Raw genomic sequence first — 16876 nt, forward strand, 5'->3', positions numbered from 1 at the left:
AGGAAGTCCACGGTGTCTTATATATCTTAATCCAATTACCTGTGAATTTAACAGGTATATGGTTCTTTCAGAATGGTACTTACTAAGTGATTTGAATTGATGCATTTCTGCCCTGCGAGGCATCCACAAAAGAATGGTTTGCCCAAAATGCATGTAGTTCCCAGATCAAAAAACAAACTTTAGCACAATCGCAGCAAAGTACCCGTTCCATGAACGCGGCGTAAAGGAAATGTGAGGAGTGGTATCTTGGCTGACCCTTTCCATTGGGTTTTTTTTTGAATGAAATTGATGAACTATATAAGTTTCTTTTCACTTGTTTCTTCCCTGATAATTTTGACTTATTATTAAGTGCAAATGAGATCAAAATCACGCCATTCAAAACTTCTGGTGGCATCTCGTTCATATAAATTGTGGACGTAAGGCCCGATCCCGACCTACTAAGAAAGAACGAGGACGATTCGAGAAATGCACAAAGTGGGAGAGAAGGACCTACGGGGTCGCTCTTTTCTTTAGTTCCTGTTATTGATGATGGTCTTACCTCTGGTACCTGTTATTCATGAGGGTCTTGCCTCTGCATGGTAAACAAGTGTGCCACTAAGGGGATGGGAATCTTATTCCAAAGCCAGATTTTCTGTGAATCACACTTTCTCAATTTTCCATGGGGTATAAAGCCATCCCTCCGCTAGGAATCGACATCTTCTACTCTCCACTACAACTCTCCAAGCCTCAAATAAACACTCTCAAGATCACAAACGAAAGAATCCCAACTTCATCACTTCAAAATGTCACAGAATCAAGAAAACACACTAGAAACAACAGAAAGCCTCAAAACGGATACACCAAAAGCGTGTGAATGGGAATGCTGCCGTGTGCTATCCCTGCTTGTCGCTTCTATATTGATTCATCCAGCTAAATTCTCTTCACAGGATGCAACAAAATGAACCCCAACGAAATCAGCACTTCGCAATGCCAAACTTGCCAGCACAAGAAAGGCGATATAGAGCTTTGGCCCAGAGAAAGGCCAGTAGAAGTTCGTTACATGCCAGATGGGACGCGGAGGGCAAGCGGCATATAATACGGCTCGGTAGAATGTACGTGGTCTGCGAGTGTCCGGATCGTCCTTCTGGTGGGCGGGATTGGAATAATATGTTAAATATTGAGGTTCCTGAGCTAATGGTCAGGGGCAACGCGGATATATAGTGGGTGTTTGGAAGCATGGGGGATATTTAATAAACAACGCGTGTGAGGAGATCTTTTGATGAGTTATACCATGTTAATCACCGTGATATATCGGGACATTTCGCAAATTACATATTCGAAACTGACGTACAGTATGGTTTAGGGATATGATTATTATGCTAGAGGAATGATTCGAAAGCCTAAGTTCTTACCTCAGATGCTGTGATTCTACATCCGTGCTAACTTGCTCACTTGTAAGTTCCCTTGTGATTAACTCAAAAGATCTTGATATTCTGCTGCAGTAATCTCTGACTCAATTATGACTGAATGAGTCTGAATCCAATGAATCGAAATATTGACATCTCCTGATATATTCAAACCCCTATCTCCCCTTTCACATTCCACTATAGTATTCCTAACAACTTATCTAAATGCCCCTTAATCAAACCCCCCAAAGTAATACAACTTGCCCATACCCCACACTTTCAAACTCCACCGGGAAATTATATACCAAACATCAATCTACCTTTGCTAAAGCATCTATTACTATAAGCGAGCCCCACCCTTCATCTCCATCATTTCCATCAAAAGTCATTCCTAACACGAAGACGTTCAGCATCAATCACTGCCCTACAATTCGGACACCGATACGTCGCATCTGCAGTAACGACGCGGAAGTTGGGGCAGTAAGGCGGATGGTTTCCAATTTGCAGCTGCTGCGCACATCCGAAAATTCTGTATGTCTCGTGGGTGCAAAGAAACTTGGTGTGTTGTTCTCGGCACATCTTGGAGGACTGAAGGAGTTGATTTTGTGGTGGTTGGACTATGATATTTGTATGGATGTGTGATGTTAGGGGTATGTATTAGTGCTTGCGAGTTGCGATGTTTTGATTGGAGGTGGAGGTGAAGTAGTTTATAGAAGGATAAGACGAAGAAGAAAAGGAAGAAGAGGGAAAATACTGTGTGCGGAGAGGGGGAGATTTGCAGATGCTGGATTACCGAACAAAGATTTTGGACGTTTTCGTATCAAAGGGTTCGGGTTCTTTGATGTTGATATGGCTATTGTTTTTCTTTGATCGTGGCTTTTCCGGGTTCTGATCCGTTCAAAGACTTGGTTTCTCTCGCTTGGTTTTTTAAGTCTATACTTGGGGTTTCTAATACGTACGGCCTGCGGAAGAAGCTGTTCAGCCCCTTATGGAGCTGCTATAGCATTGTCACGGGCCTCCTTTAAAGATTACGTGATGCTCACATTCTCATTTCATTTTACTTTGCTTTGACCTTGTATAATTTCGATTTTGGACGTACAATTTACAAACCTTCTATGGAAGTTCTTCAAATATTCATATTATTCAGAGGCACGACTTAAGGATGCGAAGCCTTTATATCATATACTCTACCTTGGTAGGCCCCCTACCTCATTAATCCGAGCCAACAATACCTCTATTCCGTCTCCAAAGCAAGTCATAGCTTCGCATTAAGACCTTGTTGTCTTCTCAGATCCTCACATGAAGGACAGGATCCTGGACCCCGTGTGCCTTTGAGCACATACTTAAGACATTGGCTTGGCAGGCAATGCGTTATCATTTGGATTCTGCAGCGCGTGATGCTGCATGTATTATGTCCACAGCTTTGAAATTTGGTATGTCTCTCGAAACACATGTTGGGTTTTGGCTTGGGTTGAGGGAGAGATGACCTTGGGTGGGAAGTTTGGAATGGTATGAGTGACGAAAGGGTGTAAGACGGGTCATATTTGTGAAATTTGGAAATGTATTGTTTTTGTATATATTAGTTGTTTGATGGTCTTTGAGGGGATGGACAAGACAGGTAAGTATTGAAGACGCAAAAGAATATAGATTGTGGTCTTGGTTTGAGGTGGAGAACAATGGTGTTGTGAGAAAGAGACTACCAAGTGGACACTCGTGGAATAAAGAATGGCAGGGATTATGTCAAGCACCCAGGGTACAGTTCCTTTGAAATCAGCTTCTTCCCGAACACTCTCTTAGAAAAAGTCAGCACTACCTTTCGTCCAACCTTTAGCTACCCAACGAGGCAGGTAGTAGGCTGTACTCATTTCATCGTTTTATTCTTTCAAACTGAACAGTCCGATAATTTGGTGGCTTACTGGTGTATCATTGTATTTTCATAGCATGTAGCTACAGAAAGCAATAAAATAGGCTAGCGCAAATGCCATCATCATATCCCCTCCTTGAAACTCGTTGATGCCAATGTCCGTCAAGATGCCTCCACGATGCTCATAACGCCTTGAATCCCAAAGAAACTTTCATGCTCCTCTCAAACACAACCAGAAAACTCTAGCCCACAGCGTCTCCCACCTCAACTAATAACCACCAAGCTGTTCCATCATGACATCGATCTGGTAGACCTCGTCATCCGCGGCATCCTCTAGATCAAAGGTTGATTCTGGCGTATCCTTGCCATTCAGGCGCTGACCATCATAAAAGAACCGCAGAGAATCTCTACTAAGTTCCTTATTCGTGCAATACGCATTCATCACCTTTTCCAATGGTGTGGTTTTCTTGATCTTAAAGGTGAGTTCGTTGCCGTGCTGGTCCTTGACTTTGACTTCTATCGCTTGGAGTTTTGGCTTTGGCTCCTCGACCGGGGCAGCGGTGGGCGATTCGGGAGCGGAGCTGCCGTTGGTGGACATTGTGTCAAGTGGTTTGAGGGCGGAAGATTTAAATTTGGTGTGTGGCGGAATGGGTCGAATGACTACGAACGGATTAGATGCTAGCATACGACTCCACGGGAAGAAGGGAGAACGCCTTACTGTCTTTGCTGTCTTTGGTGTTTTACATCTACTTGTCTTGTCCTGAGTTGCGCAAGTGCGTTCTGTTGGTTCTACATCGAGTTCGTTAACGATGGACAGGGCAGGACATAATAAGGAAGGAGGCTTTGGGGTAACGAAAGCTTGGTGAACAATTGGCAAAGGTCGCGCGGGTGCAGCGAAGGTTTGCGAGTAAACAATTTGCCATAACGTCGATGAATCTACATTCTAAGAGCAAAACAAGCAAGAAAAAGACGATTCCTACCTTTAAATATTTGTGGATCGAGCTGTCGCTGGCTTGGTTTATTCTTTTGTAGGTTAAAGAGATGAAGCAAAGAACCCAACAGCGTGTTATGTCAAGTCATCGCTCAACCGGAATAAATTCACTACCAGCAAAGCTGAAGTGGATCAATCAAAGAAGTGAATTGCCATGAATTAAGACTGTCCAACGACTTATTTTGTATTGTTCAAGTCACTTGAGGATGGATGTTCAAGTGAGGGTTATGGCGATCCGCTGTGCTACAAACACCCCTCGGAGACACCTACTTGCAGCCCTCCTTCACACGCTCGGAAGCAAACGCCTCGTTGTTTCAAAATTGGTCAGTCTCTGTTTCTTGCCCAAGAACAAGCCAGATCACAAAGGCATAAGCGCGTAGTCACAAGGAGACATTGTTGGGATTAGAGCAAATTGTTGGGTTTCATTTGTCTTCGTCCCTGACCGTGTCGATTTTCCTGGGCTTTTTTGGCAGAGCTTTTACTGCTCAGCAGACCCGTTTTCCCTCTTAATTTTCCCTTTGTATTGAAGTCTACTAATCGTACCTGCCATTCTGTCTTTATGTTTACTACCGCTAGCTGCCAGTCTTTTCTTGTTGAGACCATCGTCAAATATTGCGTCTCGCCACTCCCCGGAATTCGCGGTTTTTGAAATAAGTCCAGAGTCCTCTTTAACCGCATAAGGTGGTATTGTCATTCATCACATCGTTGGTTCAGAAGTCGAGGGCCTCTAATTATTCATGTCTGCTGTTGTAGCGCTTATATAACATCTATGCAATTGCTTGAAACATTGGCGCAGCGTTTTGAGAATTGACCCCTGTCTTAAACTTTCTGAGCTGTTTTCTCTTTGGTGTTTTTCTTATTGTCAGCCAGGTTTAATCGCATCTTCCAGGCTAGGTCATCAAATTCATCATTCATGTCCTAGTGTGTCGAAAGCTCTTAGGATGATACCTAATAGCTTTCAGAATCGTCGAGAAGACTACAACCAAGGAGGTCCGGACAAATGCGCCCTCATTCCTATTTTATTCCTTGTGAGAAGATGAATTACATACCAGAGTAGTTTTGACGTAAAGTTTGTTTCCCCCACTCAATATTCAGAACAACGCTATTGTTTAAACATTTTCTTTATACTGTCGTGAAAGAGTAAGGCTCACAGAACAATACCATAGTCTAAGGTATAAGATCTATAGTATATTGAGTTTCCAATCTTCTCCCAAAACACATCACGCAAACACTAAGCAAGACATTCGACCATCAAATCACCAATACCTCAACTTCAAAGATGTGTAACGGATTCATTATCACGTACGCTTGTGGAAATCAAAGAAATCGGATTTTACCCGGCGGCCAGTGTGACATTGATTGTGGTGGGCAAATTTGGGGGGCACGAATAACGTCTCCTCAACGATGCAGATCATGCATATTACGAAGACGTCGAGCACAACGTCGGAACGATCGAAGATTTGCCCATGATGCAAGAAGAGCCAAAGGCTTATTGGAATATTTTCGAGGAGAACGACTATTTCCTCAATGTGACGAGGACCTCGAGTGTAGACACTGCGGCGGAGATCATTCTTCGGATAGAAACTTGTGTCTCTTCAATCGAGGGTCTCGACTTCATCCTTTCACGATGGATAGGAGTCTGTCACGCACGCGCACAGTGATCAGCACAATTCGAAATCACTTCAATCTCGAGGCCCAGGCAAATCCTCAAGATCCCTATGCCGCCATTCGGCCACAGCTTTTCGACGAATGCCTTCGGAGGCAAGCGCAAATCACGTCTGAACATAGGTACGCCACCGAAGTGGACAGAGCATTTTATTTCCTTAATATTCTTCCATCAGAGTATCATGCTTCTAACACGCCTCTCGTCCCTCCGGTCATGCACGCTATTATAGATTTTCATCCGACAATATCCTTCTTCGAATGGACATCTAAAGCAGATGCCTCACAGGACGTCTCCGAACCACAACTCTCCCCCGAAGCAGCCCTAGAACGAGATCTAGACCACTATGAGCAATCATGCCTCCGGATGAATGGAACAACATTGGAGCGAACGAGTTTCCGTGATATTCGGACGATAATTCATAACAGGCCCTACGATTTCTTCCCTGAAGTGCGACCAGGTTGCCTCCGAACACTCTCCTGTGCGGCATGGGTTTGTGCTCAACGTTCTTACAGCGGTCACTCCAACTACCGGCATATGATTGAAACGTATGCTGGCTACATAAAAATTGTTGCAAGCCCAGGACAGCGCACAGCTTTTGAAGCGTCTCGGAAGCAACATTCCGAAGCAGACCGCAGATTCTTCAATAAAACAATGTCTCAAGAGGACATTAATGAGTTCACCCGACCTCACAACCTCATTGTGCGTACTCGCCCATCATCATGGATCAAGGACGACGCAACACGAAGAGAACTGATAGTCTTCTTGAATGAGCTAGCTAACGGCATGCACAGGCCCGTAACACTACCAATTCAAGCTTCAATCATACACCAGAGCCAGAGCGATCGGAATACACAATTGTCAAATTTGCTGGGTGTTGGAATCTTGAGGGACGAGCCTAACAACAATAGCGCTCCAACGGGTGTCCCATTTTCAGACGCAGAATGGTCAGATTTGCTGGATGCGGGTATGTTGAGAGACCAGCCTAACAACAATAGTGCTCCCGCAAATTCTCCATATTCGGACGCAGAAAGGTCAGATTTGATGAGTGCGGCCAGAGGTTGGAGATCGAGGGACGAGCCCGACAATAATAGGCAGCAACTGTCCCTGCCAGACTTCGATTTCAACTCCGGGAACGATTTCCCCCCTTTACCCAGCCTTAGCCCGCAGGCAGACGCAGCAATGGAAATCTCTGCTAGAATATTCGGTCCTCTCACAGGAAATCCCACGGGAATCCTCGGCACATTCCGCCGCCCGTATGAAAACAGTCTCTTGCCACAGGTGCCAAACACAGTAGTAGCAGTTCGGCCCGCACCACATATTCCCTTTCCCTCTGTACAGCAAACCAGCGCATCAGAAACTGGAGCTGAAGAAGCCCTTTTACGCCTACGCCAAGGGAGTTCAGATCGCATCAACAGAGAGGAAGAACAGCTATTGCAAGACAGGGGAACAGTAATGCCCCCTGTCCAAACGTCGCCCCCAACTACCAGCATGTACGATTTATTTCGGGGGCTTGGGGAAAACTTCCCCCACGACGAGCCCGACAGCGACGGCTCCAGCATAGCATACTCCCCCCACTCTTCGCCTGAAATACCAACAGCAGAGGAGGAAGAACGTATGAGAAATGGACAGTGGCAACTCGTAGATTATTCTCCCGCCAGAGACGGGAATGAGGGGAACATGCGTTTGGTGCTGGAGCTCGTCGAGTTTGACTCCGACGACTCGGGCTCGGAAGATGACTTTTCGGATTGGCGGAATAGAAGACCTTCCACTACTCGCCCTAGTAACTTACGCCAGCTACGGCGAGAGCTACGTAATTCTTGATCTTGTCTTCGAGTCTGGTTTAGGCTCTTCTCATGATATTATCAGAGAATGGTGAGTTCGTCATTTTCTAGTAAGATTGGTTTCTTTACCCGTATGCAATATCGTTAGTAATACATACATACATAAATTCAACTAATATTTCAAGTCCTAATGTGTAAGTGAGTGGGTGGTATGTGAACTTATAGTAAGTTAAAACTTTTTCAATGATGGCCATTTCCAGGATTTGAATGCGAGGAGATGCAGTCATTCTTTTAGGACTAATAATCAAGGGGTGGTCTTATGTACATTTTTAAAAACTTCAAGGGTTTTTAACCCACTCTGGAGTATGTCAATCTCAGACTTCATGACAAGTACCTTGTACTCTGTATGCTTGGCATGTGGAGCTTACTCCGTAGTGTATCAGTGTCCAGCACTAGAGCGAAAGGTGTTGTTATTGAACAACGGTGTGAAACTTCGTTTGCGGGGAGTCGGGTCGAATTGAATGTTGCGTTAGTGTCTGAGGCTTTCTTTAGCAGTGGTTTTTCCAGGAAAGAGGGAGTATTCATGAAGGGAAGGGGCCCGGGGGAGGACCTAGGCCCTTGGGAGAAATTATGGGGCAAAGTTGAAACATCTACTACTCGAGTATACCCCTCCCCGTGCCGTCGTTCCCGAAAGGCGGGGCGAGCCGAGATGGCTGATAACTGATATACTCCAGTAATTCTTGAACGGCTTCTTAACACTCTTTGTTCTCTTGTTTTCGTCATCATGGCCTCTAAGACCACTGTTGCCATTGTTCCAGGAGCCTATCACACACCAGTCCATTTCGATACTTTCATCTCCTTTCTCCAGGCAGAAGGCTACCCAACAGTCTCAAAGCAACTCCCAAGCGTGGATGCAGCAACTCCAAGTACTACGACCAGCGAGAGAGATTCTCACTTTATTGTTGACCAAATCCTTACGCCCCTCTTGGATGCTGGCAAAGACATTGTCCTCGTTGCACACTCATATGGTGGTTGTCCAGCAGGTGCTGCGGCTAATGGCCTGAGTAAAGCTGAACGCATTGCTGCTGGCAAGAAAGGAGGGATCATTGGCTTGATCTGGGTAACAGCTTTCCTTACGCCGACCAATACATCTCTGCGTACAATGGTTGGCGGGACGTTCAAACCCTGGATAGAGATTGATGTAAGTAGACCATAGCGCTTACGCCAAGTAACCCAAGTGACGAACTGACTTGCTCTTCCAGGCTCCATCGCCGGGACATGCCTTCCCCAAGGTCATTAAGGAGATCTTCTATAACGACGTCCCCGATGAAATTGCCAACGTCGCCATTGGAGAAGTCAAGCCCATGTCCCTGACTGCCCTCTCTACTGGCGCATCGACGCCCGGCTGGGCAAATCCAGGATACCAAGGTCGTCTTGCTTATGTCCGCACTGCTCTAGACAACTGCATTCCCGCCTCCGCCCAGGATAGTATGATGGAAAAAAGCGGAGTCACTTGGGATGTACATGAATTCGATGCCTCCCACAGCCCTTTCTTGAGCCAGCCTCAGGCGCTTGCTCAAACCATCGTCAGCTTAGCAGAAAGTTGGTCTTCATATTAATGAAAAGGGTGTTGATAGAATTTACAGCTTGGAACTCGTTAGAAAAATAAATGCAATACAAATACCGTAAATAACCAGTATTGGTGAGCAGTTCAAATTTGCCATGGTTTGCAGCTTTTTGCCACTGAGTCACGTGAAACATGGACATCTGCGATATGTGTTAGACAATGCTAGTCACAGAGAGGACGATAAATGGGATCAGAGCTAGTATAAACGTGATGGACAGATAATTGTGTGTATTCAGTGAAGACCAGTTAATCGAGATGAAGAGTTTTATCGACGCTTATGTAAGCAGCTAAGTCCAATAAAATGTCAGTAGCCCCGGCACCGTCGACCAGCATCGATGCAGATGCAGCGGCCTTCAGCTGCAAGCACCCACCTTTGTTAGCCACGAGATCGTTGTCCACGGTGCGTGTTGCAGCTTCGGCTACCTTTTGTCATGTAAGAGGTATAATCGGTGAGGGCTCAGTGGCCGAGTAGAGAATAATACGAAACTATATATATTGGCCAATATAAGAGGCCTCTATACGGATTGGTCATACTATATTGGACCCATACAAGGAAGGTATACTATATTGGTGACAATATATATTGCTAATATAACAATATAAAAACAATACAACTAAGAGCAAGAATAAGCATAAAGGTAGCATAATTAAGCATAAGTTCGTATAACCTAGCATAAATATTAGTGGGGCTCTAAAAAAGGGGGGTCCTAGGGAGTGATTTCCCCCTGAAAATCTTCATTTCTAGGCCTTTTAGACTAAAAATAACAAGCCCCGTAATATAGCAATATATTACCAATATATGACCCTGTATTATATTATATTATATTGCTAGCAATACGATAAGCCTTGTATTATATTGGTCCAATACAGGATCTGCTGTATTATATTAGTATAGTACGCAATACAGTATTATATCAGTGTATTATTCTCCACACTGCCCAGTGGGTAGAAGCTTGAGATTTGCCGTTCGATTAACCAGGGATTGAGTTTGAATATACAAGACACCAAGAGAGATACCCGGATTTCGTACTTCCTGTTTGCTTTCATCTGCATTAATCTATCTGAATATAGGGTATTAATGATTCCCATCCTATTCCAGCTGTAAGGGGGTCTGAAGACCTATGATCACTATATAATTGTACTTCCTTTCCATTATAGTATGCTTCCTCTACCTCGCTCTCGCTCTATCCCTCCTATCTAATGTGCGCTAGTACCTTCCCCCGCGGCTTTCTTCTACTTCTATTTAGATAACCTTTTTTCATTCTCTCTCTTTGTAATTAATACCCCGAAACTTGAAGAGGATCCTGGGGGATATGGCTAAGGGACTAAATTACATTTAAACTGAAATCTTCACAGCGGGGAACGTAACTTCCTCCCTTAGTCCTCCTTAGTATCGCCCTCCTAACATCGCTCGCATCATCACTGTCGCTGTCCTCGCCGGCCTTATCTATATACCCCAAATGCAGAGTTGTTGATCGTAGCATTTTAGGTAATAGTCTGAGCTTTGCATCACCGGATTTAGGAAGCCTCTTATGTAGTGGGGCCCAATATTTAGAAACTCTCAACTTCGACCCGAAACCATCTTCCATATGGTGACATAATTGTGTCAAAAGCTCTCTCTTCAAAATATATTTTGTAGTTATGAATATATTCGGATGGGAGGACGATTTCAATGGTGACCAGGGTACGCTATCCAATAATAATCGTCTTGCTGGCTTCAGACGACGAAGTTGGGGCTCTGCTGTCGCTGCACAATCATCAAAAGAGAGTGTAGAAAGCTCTTCGAGTTTTAGCTGCGGAGCTATCCACTCTTTCAAATCCAGTTGCCGTGGTCCAGAATCGAGCCATTTCGCAGGATTTTCGTAGTAGTATATTTCTTCACTGGGTAGCTCGACGAATATAAGAGGTTCGTTCTTTTTGGCAAAACTTTTGGTTTCTTTGTAAATCCGAGGCTTCCCTCGCATGTATTCGTGGGCCCGGGCGTAAATAACAGAAAAGCCAGAATCCTTCTCTGTAACAGCGTACTCGAAGATATGAATGTCTGTCGCGTCAGATATCGCGAGGTAAATGGAAGGTGTAAGCAGATGGTATCCATCGCCCACAATGTCAGGGATAAGGTCCGCCTCTCCCCATACAGGAGATGAAACAGACGTTAAACGCTCTAGGTTGATCACAAGACAGGAGTCCCTTGAGTCTTCTATTGAAGAAGTTGGTATAGATGAATGTCTCACCATCCTAGTATTTAGAATCATTGAGGACGGTTGAACAGGCCTAATCTCTAATACCTCTATCAAAGTTGCTCCAAGAAGCAATAGTTCATCAAGAGGTATTTTGTCCATACAAAATGATATGGTACGCTTGAGTAAGGTTTCCGCATCAATATGATAATCGATAGTAAAGTAGGATCCATTGTGAGTGAGGGATAAGAGTGCATAGACATGGTCGCGCTTATCGAAGCAGCCAGAATAAGCAAAGCTGCGTATTAACTGTGATAGTGATTGTCCAGACAATTTTCGAAACTGTACAACATTTCCATAGGTTATTGAACAGTGCGAATATATGAACAGGAAACCCGGTAGTGGCCAGAAGTCTCTTTCCTGCTGTTCGCTCCCTGCGCAATACTGTACTAGCGGTACTATTAGTAGTGCTAGTAGCCCTAGGTTGACCTCTCCTGTTCCTGTTCCTGGGAATATTATTTTTTCAGGGGAGAGCATCACCTCTTGAATGATCCAGATGCGAGACTAATAAGGGAGAAATAGAAACTGGAAAACCTCTGTAATCAAAGACCCTCTCTCATTGTAGTTCATATCGCTGATGATTTTAGACATGTGTTTCTCCATCATCACTCTACTGGTAAAGTCAAGCAATCTAAACTCTAATTAGACTTTAATTAAACCATCCTCTAGAAGCTTAACTTACTAGGGGAATTGTTTTATAGAGTTTGCAACCTTATCAAAGGTATTTCTTAACATGTGTTCCGGTTCATTCGTGAATATTGGATATTTATAAATCTTCTAGTTCATTTATAAATCTGGCCAGTTCATTCATGAATGAACTGGATTCACGAATGAACTAGTTTATTCGTGAATAGGACTAAGATTCACGAGTGAACTAGTTTATATGTGAATCTATGCTAATATTTATAAATAAACTAGGAGATTTATAAATCTCCTATATTCACGAATAAACCGGAACACATGTAACCTATAACGCTAACTCCAAGCCAAATCAAGGTCTTCTAAGCCTTAGTGTAAATCTTGCTCATTAATGAAACTTGATGATTCTTCTCGTTATTGTTTAATTGGTCTATACATAAAGCATCAATCCATAAGGACTCTCTAATGCCTTCAAAGCGGGCAGTATATAGGAAATGCCATAGGTTATCACTTATAGTAAAGGTTTTCCTATTAACTTCGATCTCGTGAGTAGGGTTCTTAGGCTCCCACATATAGGATAAACAATAGTACTCCTCCTCTTCTATGATCGAATTTGTCATTTTACACTGAATTATAGCTTGTTCGGACTTGGGTATAATTTCCAACACACGGATAGAATTTGTATCGAGGTCTAGTGGCTGATGAATCCCAAAGGGTTTCTGTTTCTCGAAGACAGCATTCTCTTGCTCCGCGGCCCCTCCAGGAGCTAGATTAGTAGTGTTAGTTTATATAAGAGTATAAGATGAGGATTTACCTTGCTGAGCCTCTACTTCGCTCCTTTTCGCATTGCGGCCTGTGTTATGAGCTGTTCGTTTCAGCATCGTAAAGCAAGGTAAAAGATAGTTTATCGGTCTTTATTTAATACTCGTTTATTAAAAACAAGTGATTAACAGGAAAGGCTGGCAAATCCCGGCTCTGATATTAGAAGATAAAATGCCCCAGGTGATAACGAACTCTCGAGGCTGGATGACTGCAATGTATATATCCCATTCAGATTGAGATTATGATCTAATAGTATGTGTATGTCCAAAGACGTGAGAGCCGCTAAAGGGGCGGAGCCTGACGTCTGGCTGTGGGGCGGCAGAGCAAGTAAGGCAGTGCAATGCAATTCCGGCCGAGTAACCAGTTCAGATGGGATGGACATAGGCAGTAGCTCTTCATACGCGACTGCCGACACCCACTGGTTTCTGAGCCACCACATCGAGTAAAGAAGTACTGAAGTCCTGGCTTTTAGATGATCTACTCTCCACCCGCAGACGTCCATTATCCTGACACCTACATGAACGACATCCGCTTTAGCCATGCGAGGATGAGGATTGGGAAGCTGTGCAAAGGCTTGTTTTGAGGGGGCGGTAGGTAAGTGACGAAAAGCAAGGAAATGGCTCCAAAGCTGATGTTGTGTAACTCGAAGCATGCAGGACTTCGAAATGTGGTTGGACCACGTATACATACAAGGTGGTGTCGGTGATCAAATCTAGACATAAGGCTAGCGATCACCTTCTCTTTCGGCCCTGCATCTACAGATATCAATTAAATCTGCACTGCTGGCTTGGCTGTTAAGAAGCGGCCAGAATATCAAAAGAGAAAAGCAAGTGTTATAAAGTTTGCATTTGCAATATCCCGCATTAGGCAGCGGAGCCTCTTCGAAAAGGCCTAACCTTTTTCCGCCAGAGGTCAAAATGTAAGGCATGTAAATACTATAAGGTTAATAAAATATAACTATATATGTTGGTATTATAGGTATGCATCACTTTGTGATCATAACACTAGTTCGCTGTCTAGTCGTGTGGTTCTATTAGGTTGCTTCGTCTTGTATTCTCTATACTAAGCTGTAAGCGAAGAGTTTATGCCTCTTTGCTAATATGCTTAGTCATCATGTTAAGTCACGTGGTGCACGCGATATATACATCGCAGCAGAACTTTTACTTAGTTATTTAGAGAGTTTATCGAATTCTTTATATTTTTAAGGACTTAACTAAAACAACTAAACATATTAATTCATAAGTGGGTCGGCGATCGTTCAGCTGCAGCTGCTAGGCGCGGATTAATAGCTTAGTAAAAAGTTGGTCTTTATATTTATAAAAGGGTATTAATAGAATTTATAGCAAGTAACTTATTAGGATAATAACTATAATATAAATATAGTAAATAATTAGTATTTATTAGCAGTTCAAGTTTGCTATAGTTTGCAGCTTTTTGCCCCTGAGTCATGTGCAATATGGAAGTGGACATTTACCGAAATCTCGGCAGGAGTTATGTCCGCGAAATTCGGGGCTAGCGAATTGTTTTTCAAGAACTCAACTAAAACAACTAAACATGTCAATTCATGAGTGGGTCGGCGATCGTTCAGCTGCAGCTGCTAGACGCGGATAACTTCGGAGAAAAAAAAGGGTGGAGTTGGAGATGACGATATGCTCTGCATAGATTTTCTCTTTTGGGTGAAAGACATACCAGATGAGGTAAGAGCATGGTAAATCAACGAAATCTATATCTCTTCAGGAATCGGATTTCTTACCGAGTATAAGTATTACATATTACTCTTTTTCATTTCTTCTTATGTTCATATAGACATTAAACAATTCCGTCCGAAGTAATGGTAGAAAACGCTGGAGAGCAGCAACCACTCGACAAGCAACGAAGCCGCCCCTCAGCGAGTCCCGCTCTACAGCCAGACTCTAATCAAGCCAGGCCTCAAATACCGAATACAATTTCACAATATTCAAATGCTTCCACTGCAAGGAGAGCACACACCGGTCACCCTGGATCGAATCGCCCCACTTTAATTCCTCAACCACATCGTAGCCTTTCCCGCGCTCCATATCTTTCTGAACGACCACTCTACTCGCTCGCAGGGAATCCCACAATCCAACCACAGGGACAGAGCTATGTTGATCCTAAATACTACGAGTTCAATCCCAGATACCAAAAGCCTGAAAATGCACCGGTATGGGGACTCGCAAAGCCATTTCCTCGTGTGGTCAGGCCCGGGATGAGAAGAGGCCAAGATGGGGGTGAGAGAGAGCAGAATCAAACACAAGGTGTGGTTGAGGACACAAATGCGGAAGTGGAAGAGCCGGGCGGCGCAGACGCGATTCCGCAATTGGGAATGATTGGGGACCAGAGACGGATGGCAGGAAAGGACAGCGGAGGACGTGAAGAAAGTAATACTAAAGAGCGCGGATATGGACACCAAAATTTGGGGGAGGGGCGCAATGATATAGCCTCTAGAGTGCGATCTAGAAATAGTGATGGCCATCACATGACGCCGAAGGATGAGAAAGGTGATCCCATGGACGACTGGCTTGCCAAACAACCATCGAGAAACTCTGAACATTTTGATGAACAGTTTGGAGATCGACCAATGCACAGGCTACAAAGCGTGCGGGAAGTTCCTTCTCGTATGCCATCTGCTACCACCACAGTATCTCAAGACTTTGCAGAACGGGCGATTCCGCAGGACGCGGTGGACCTCGAAGCGGGGCATCAGTCTGATGAATGGTCCTTGGGGAAAGAAGAGGCCAACCAGTATGCTCAAGAAGAATGGGAAATGCACAATGGTTGGGCTTCGTTCCGAGCTAGATTTCGAGAACCCCTAGCGGAATGTTTAGCAGTAAGTGGCATGCATATTTCACTACCATTTTCAGGCCATTCTAATTCTCTCTCAGACGATGGTAATGGTTACAATTGGTCTCTGCACCAATCTTGCTGTCCAAACATCTAACAAAAAAGCCGGAACTTTTCAATCCCAAAACTGGGGCTGGGGTCTTGGAGTCACACTTGGAATCTACATCGCAGGTGGCATATCTGGAGGTCACCTGAACCCAGTAATCTCACTAATGCTCTGCCTCTACCGCGGCTTCCCCTTCCGCAAAGCCCTTGTCTACATCGCAGCTCAACTCCTCGGCGCCTTTCTCGCTGGTTTGATAGCCTACGGAATCTACCGCGATGCCATCATCTCCTACGACTCACAGGGCGGAGACGTTGCTGCTGAGGGCGGAAGCAGCGCCCCTGTCGGTATCTTTGCAGGTGGGACAGGCACGTCCCTCTTCACAGAGCCAGAATCTTTTGAGGGTATAGGCGCAGCGTTCGGGAATGAGTTCGTGGCGACTGCGTTCCTCTCGTGTGCTATCCTCGCTCTGGGTGATGACTCGAACGCGCCTCCAGGAGCTGGTATGCACGCCTTGATTGTCGGCCTCGTTGTCTTTGTCTTGACGATGGCGTTTGGCTATAATACGGGTGGCTGTATGAACCCTGCTAGGGATTTCGGACCGAGGGTTGTTGCTGCCATTGTAGGGTATGGAGGCCGGGTATTTACGGATTACCATGCGTGGTGGATTTACGGGGCTTGGGGAGCGACGATTAGTGGTGGGCTTGTGGGGGGGGTTGATTTATGATGCTTGTGTTTTTGTTGGAGGTGAGAGTCCGATTAATTACCCGAGGGGCAGGAGGAGAAGGGCGGGGGAAAGAGCGGCGAAGAGGTGGTGGCACTTTAAAAGGGAGGTTAAAAGGGGCGTCGGAAGCGGGGTTGGGAAGCAAGATGCTGGGAAAACCGGTTGATGGTATCTGTAGTGGATTCTTATGACAATAAGATATCTTGCTTTTCAGAAGTCGAAGTAGTCTTCTGCC

The 16876-nt window shown here is 44.6% G+C and overlaps 1 protein-coding gene across 1 annotated transcript; it reads right to left on the minus strand.

The window, feature by feature from the left end:
* Positions 1–3517: 3517 nt before the first annotated feature.
* SUMO2_0 (Small ubiquitin-related modifier) lies at positions 3518–3847 on the minus strand (the record flags this gene model as incomplete). The annotated part of the gene is made up of 1 exon (XM_031150476.1): positions 3518–3847. The coding sequence occupies one exon, from the start codon at positions 3845–3847 to the stop codon at positions 3518–3520; it is 330 nt and encodes a 109-aa protein (XP_031005003.1).
* Positions 3848–16876: the final 13029 nt, after the last annotated feature.

This window comes from Lachnellula hyalina (genome assembly GCF_007821495.1).
Source record: "Lachnellula hyalina strain CBS 185.66 chromosome Unknown contig00075, whole genome shotgun sequence".
Taxonomy (NCBI): Eukaryota; Fungi; Ascomycota; class Leotiomycetes; order Helotiales; family Lachnaceae; genus Lachnellula; species Lachnellula hyalina.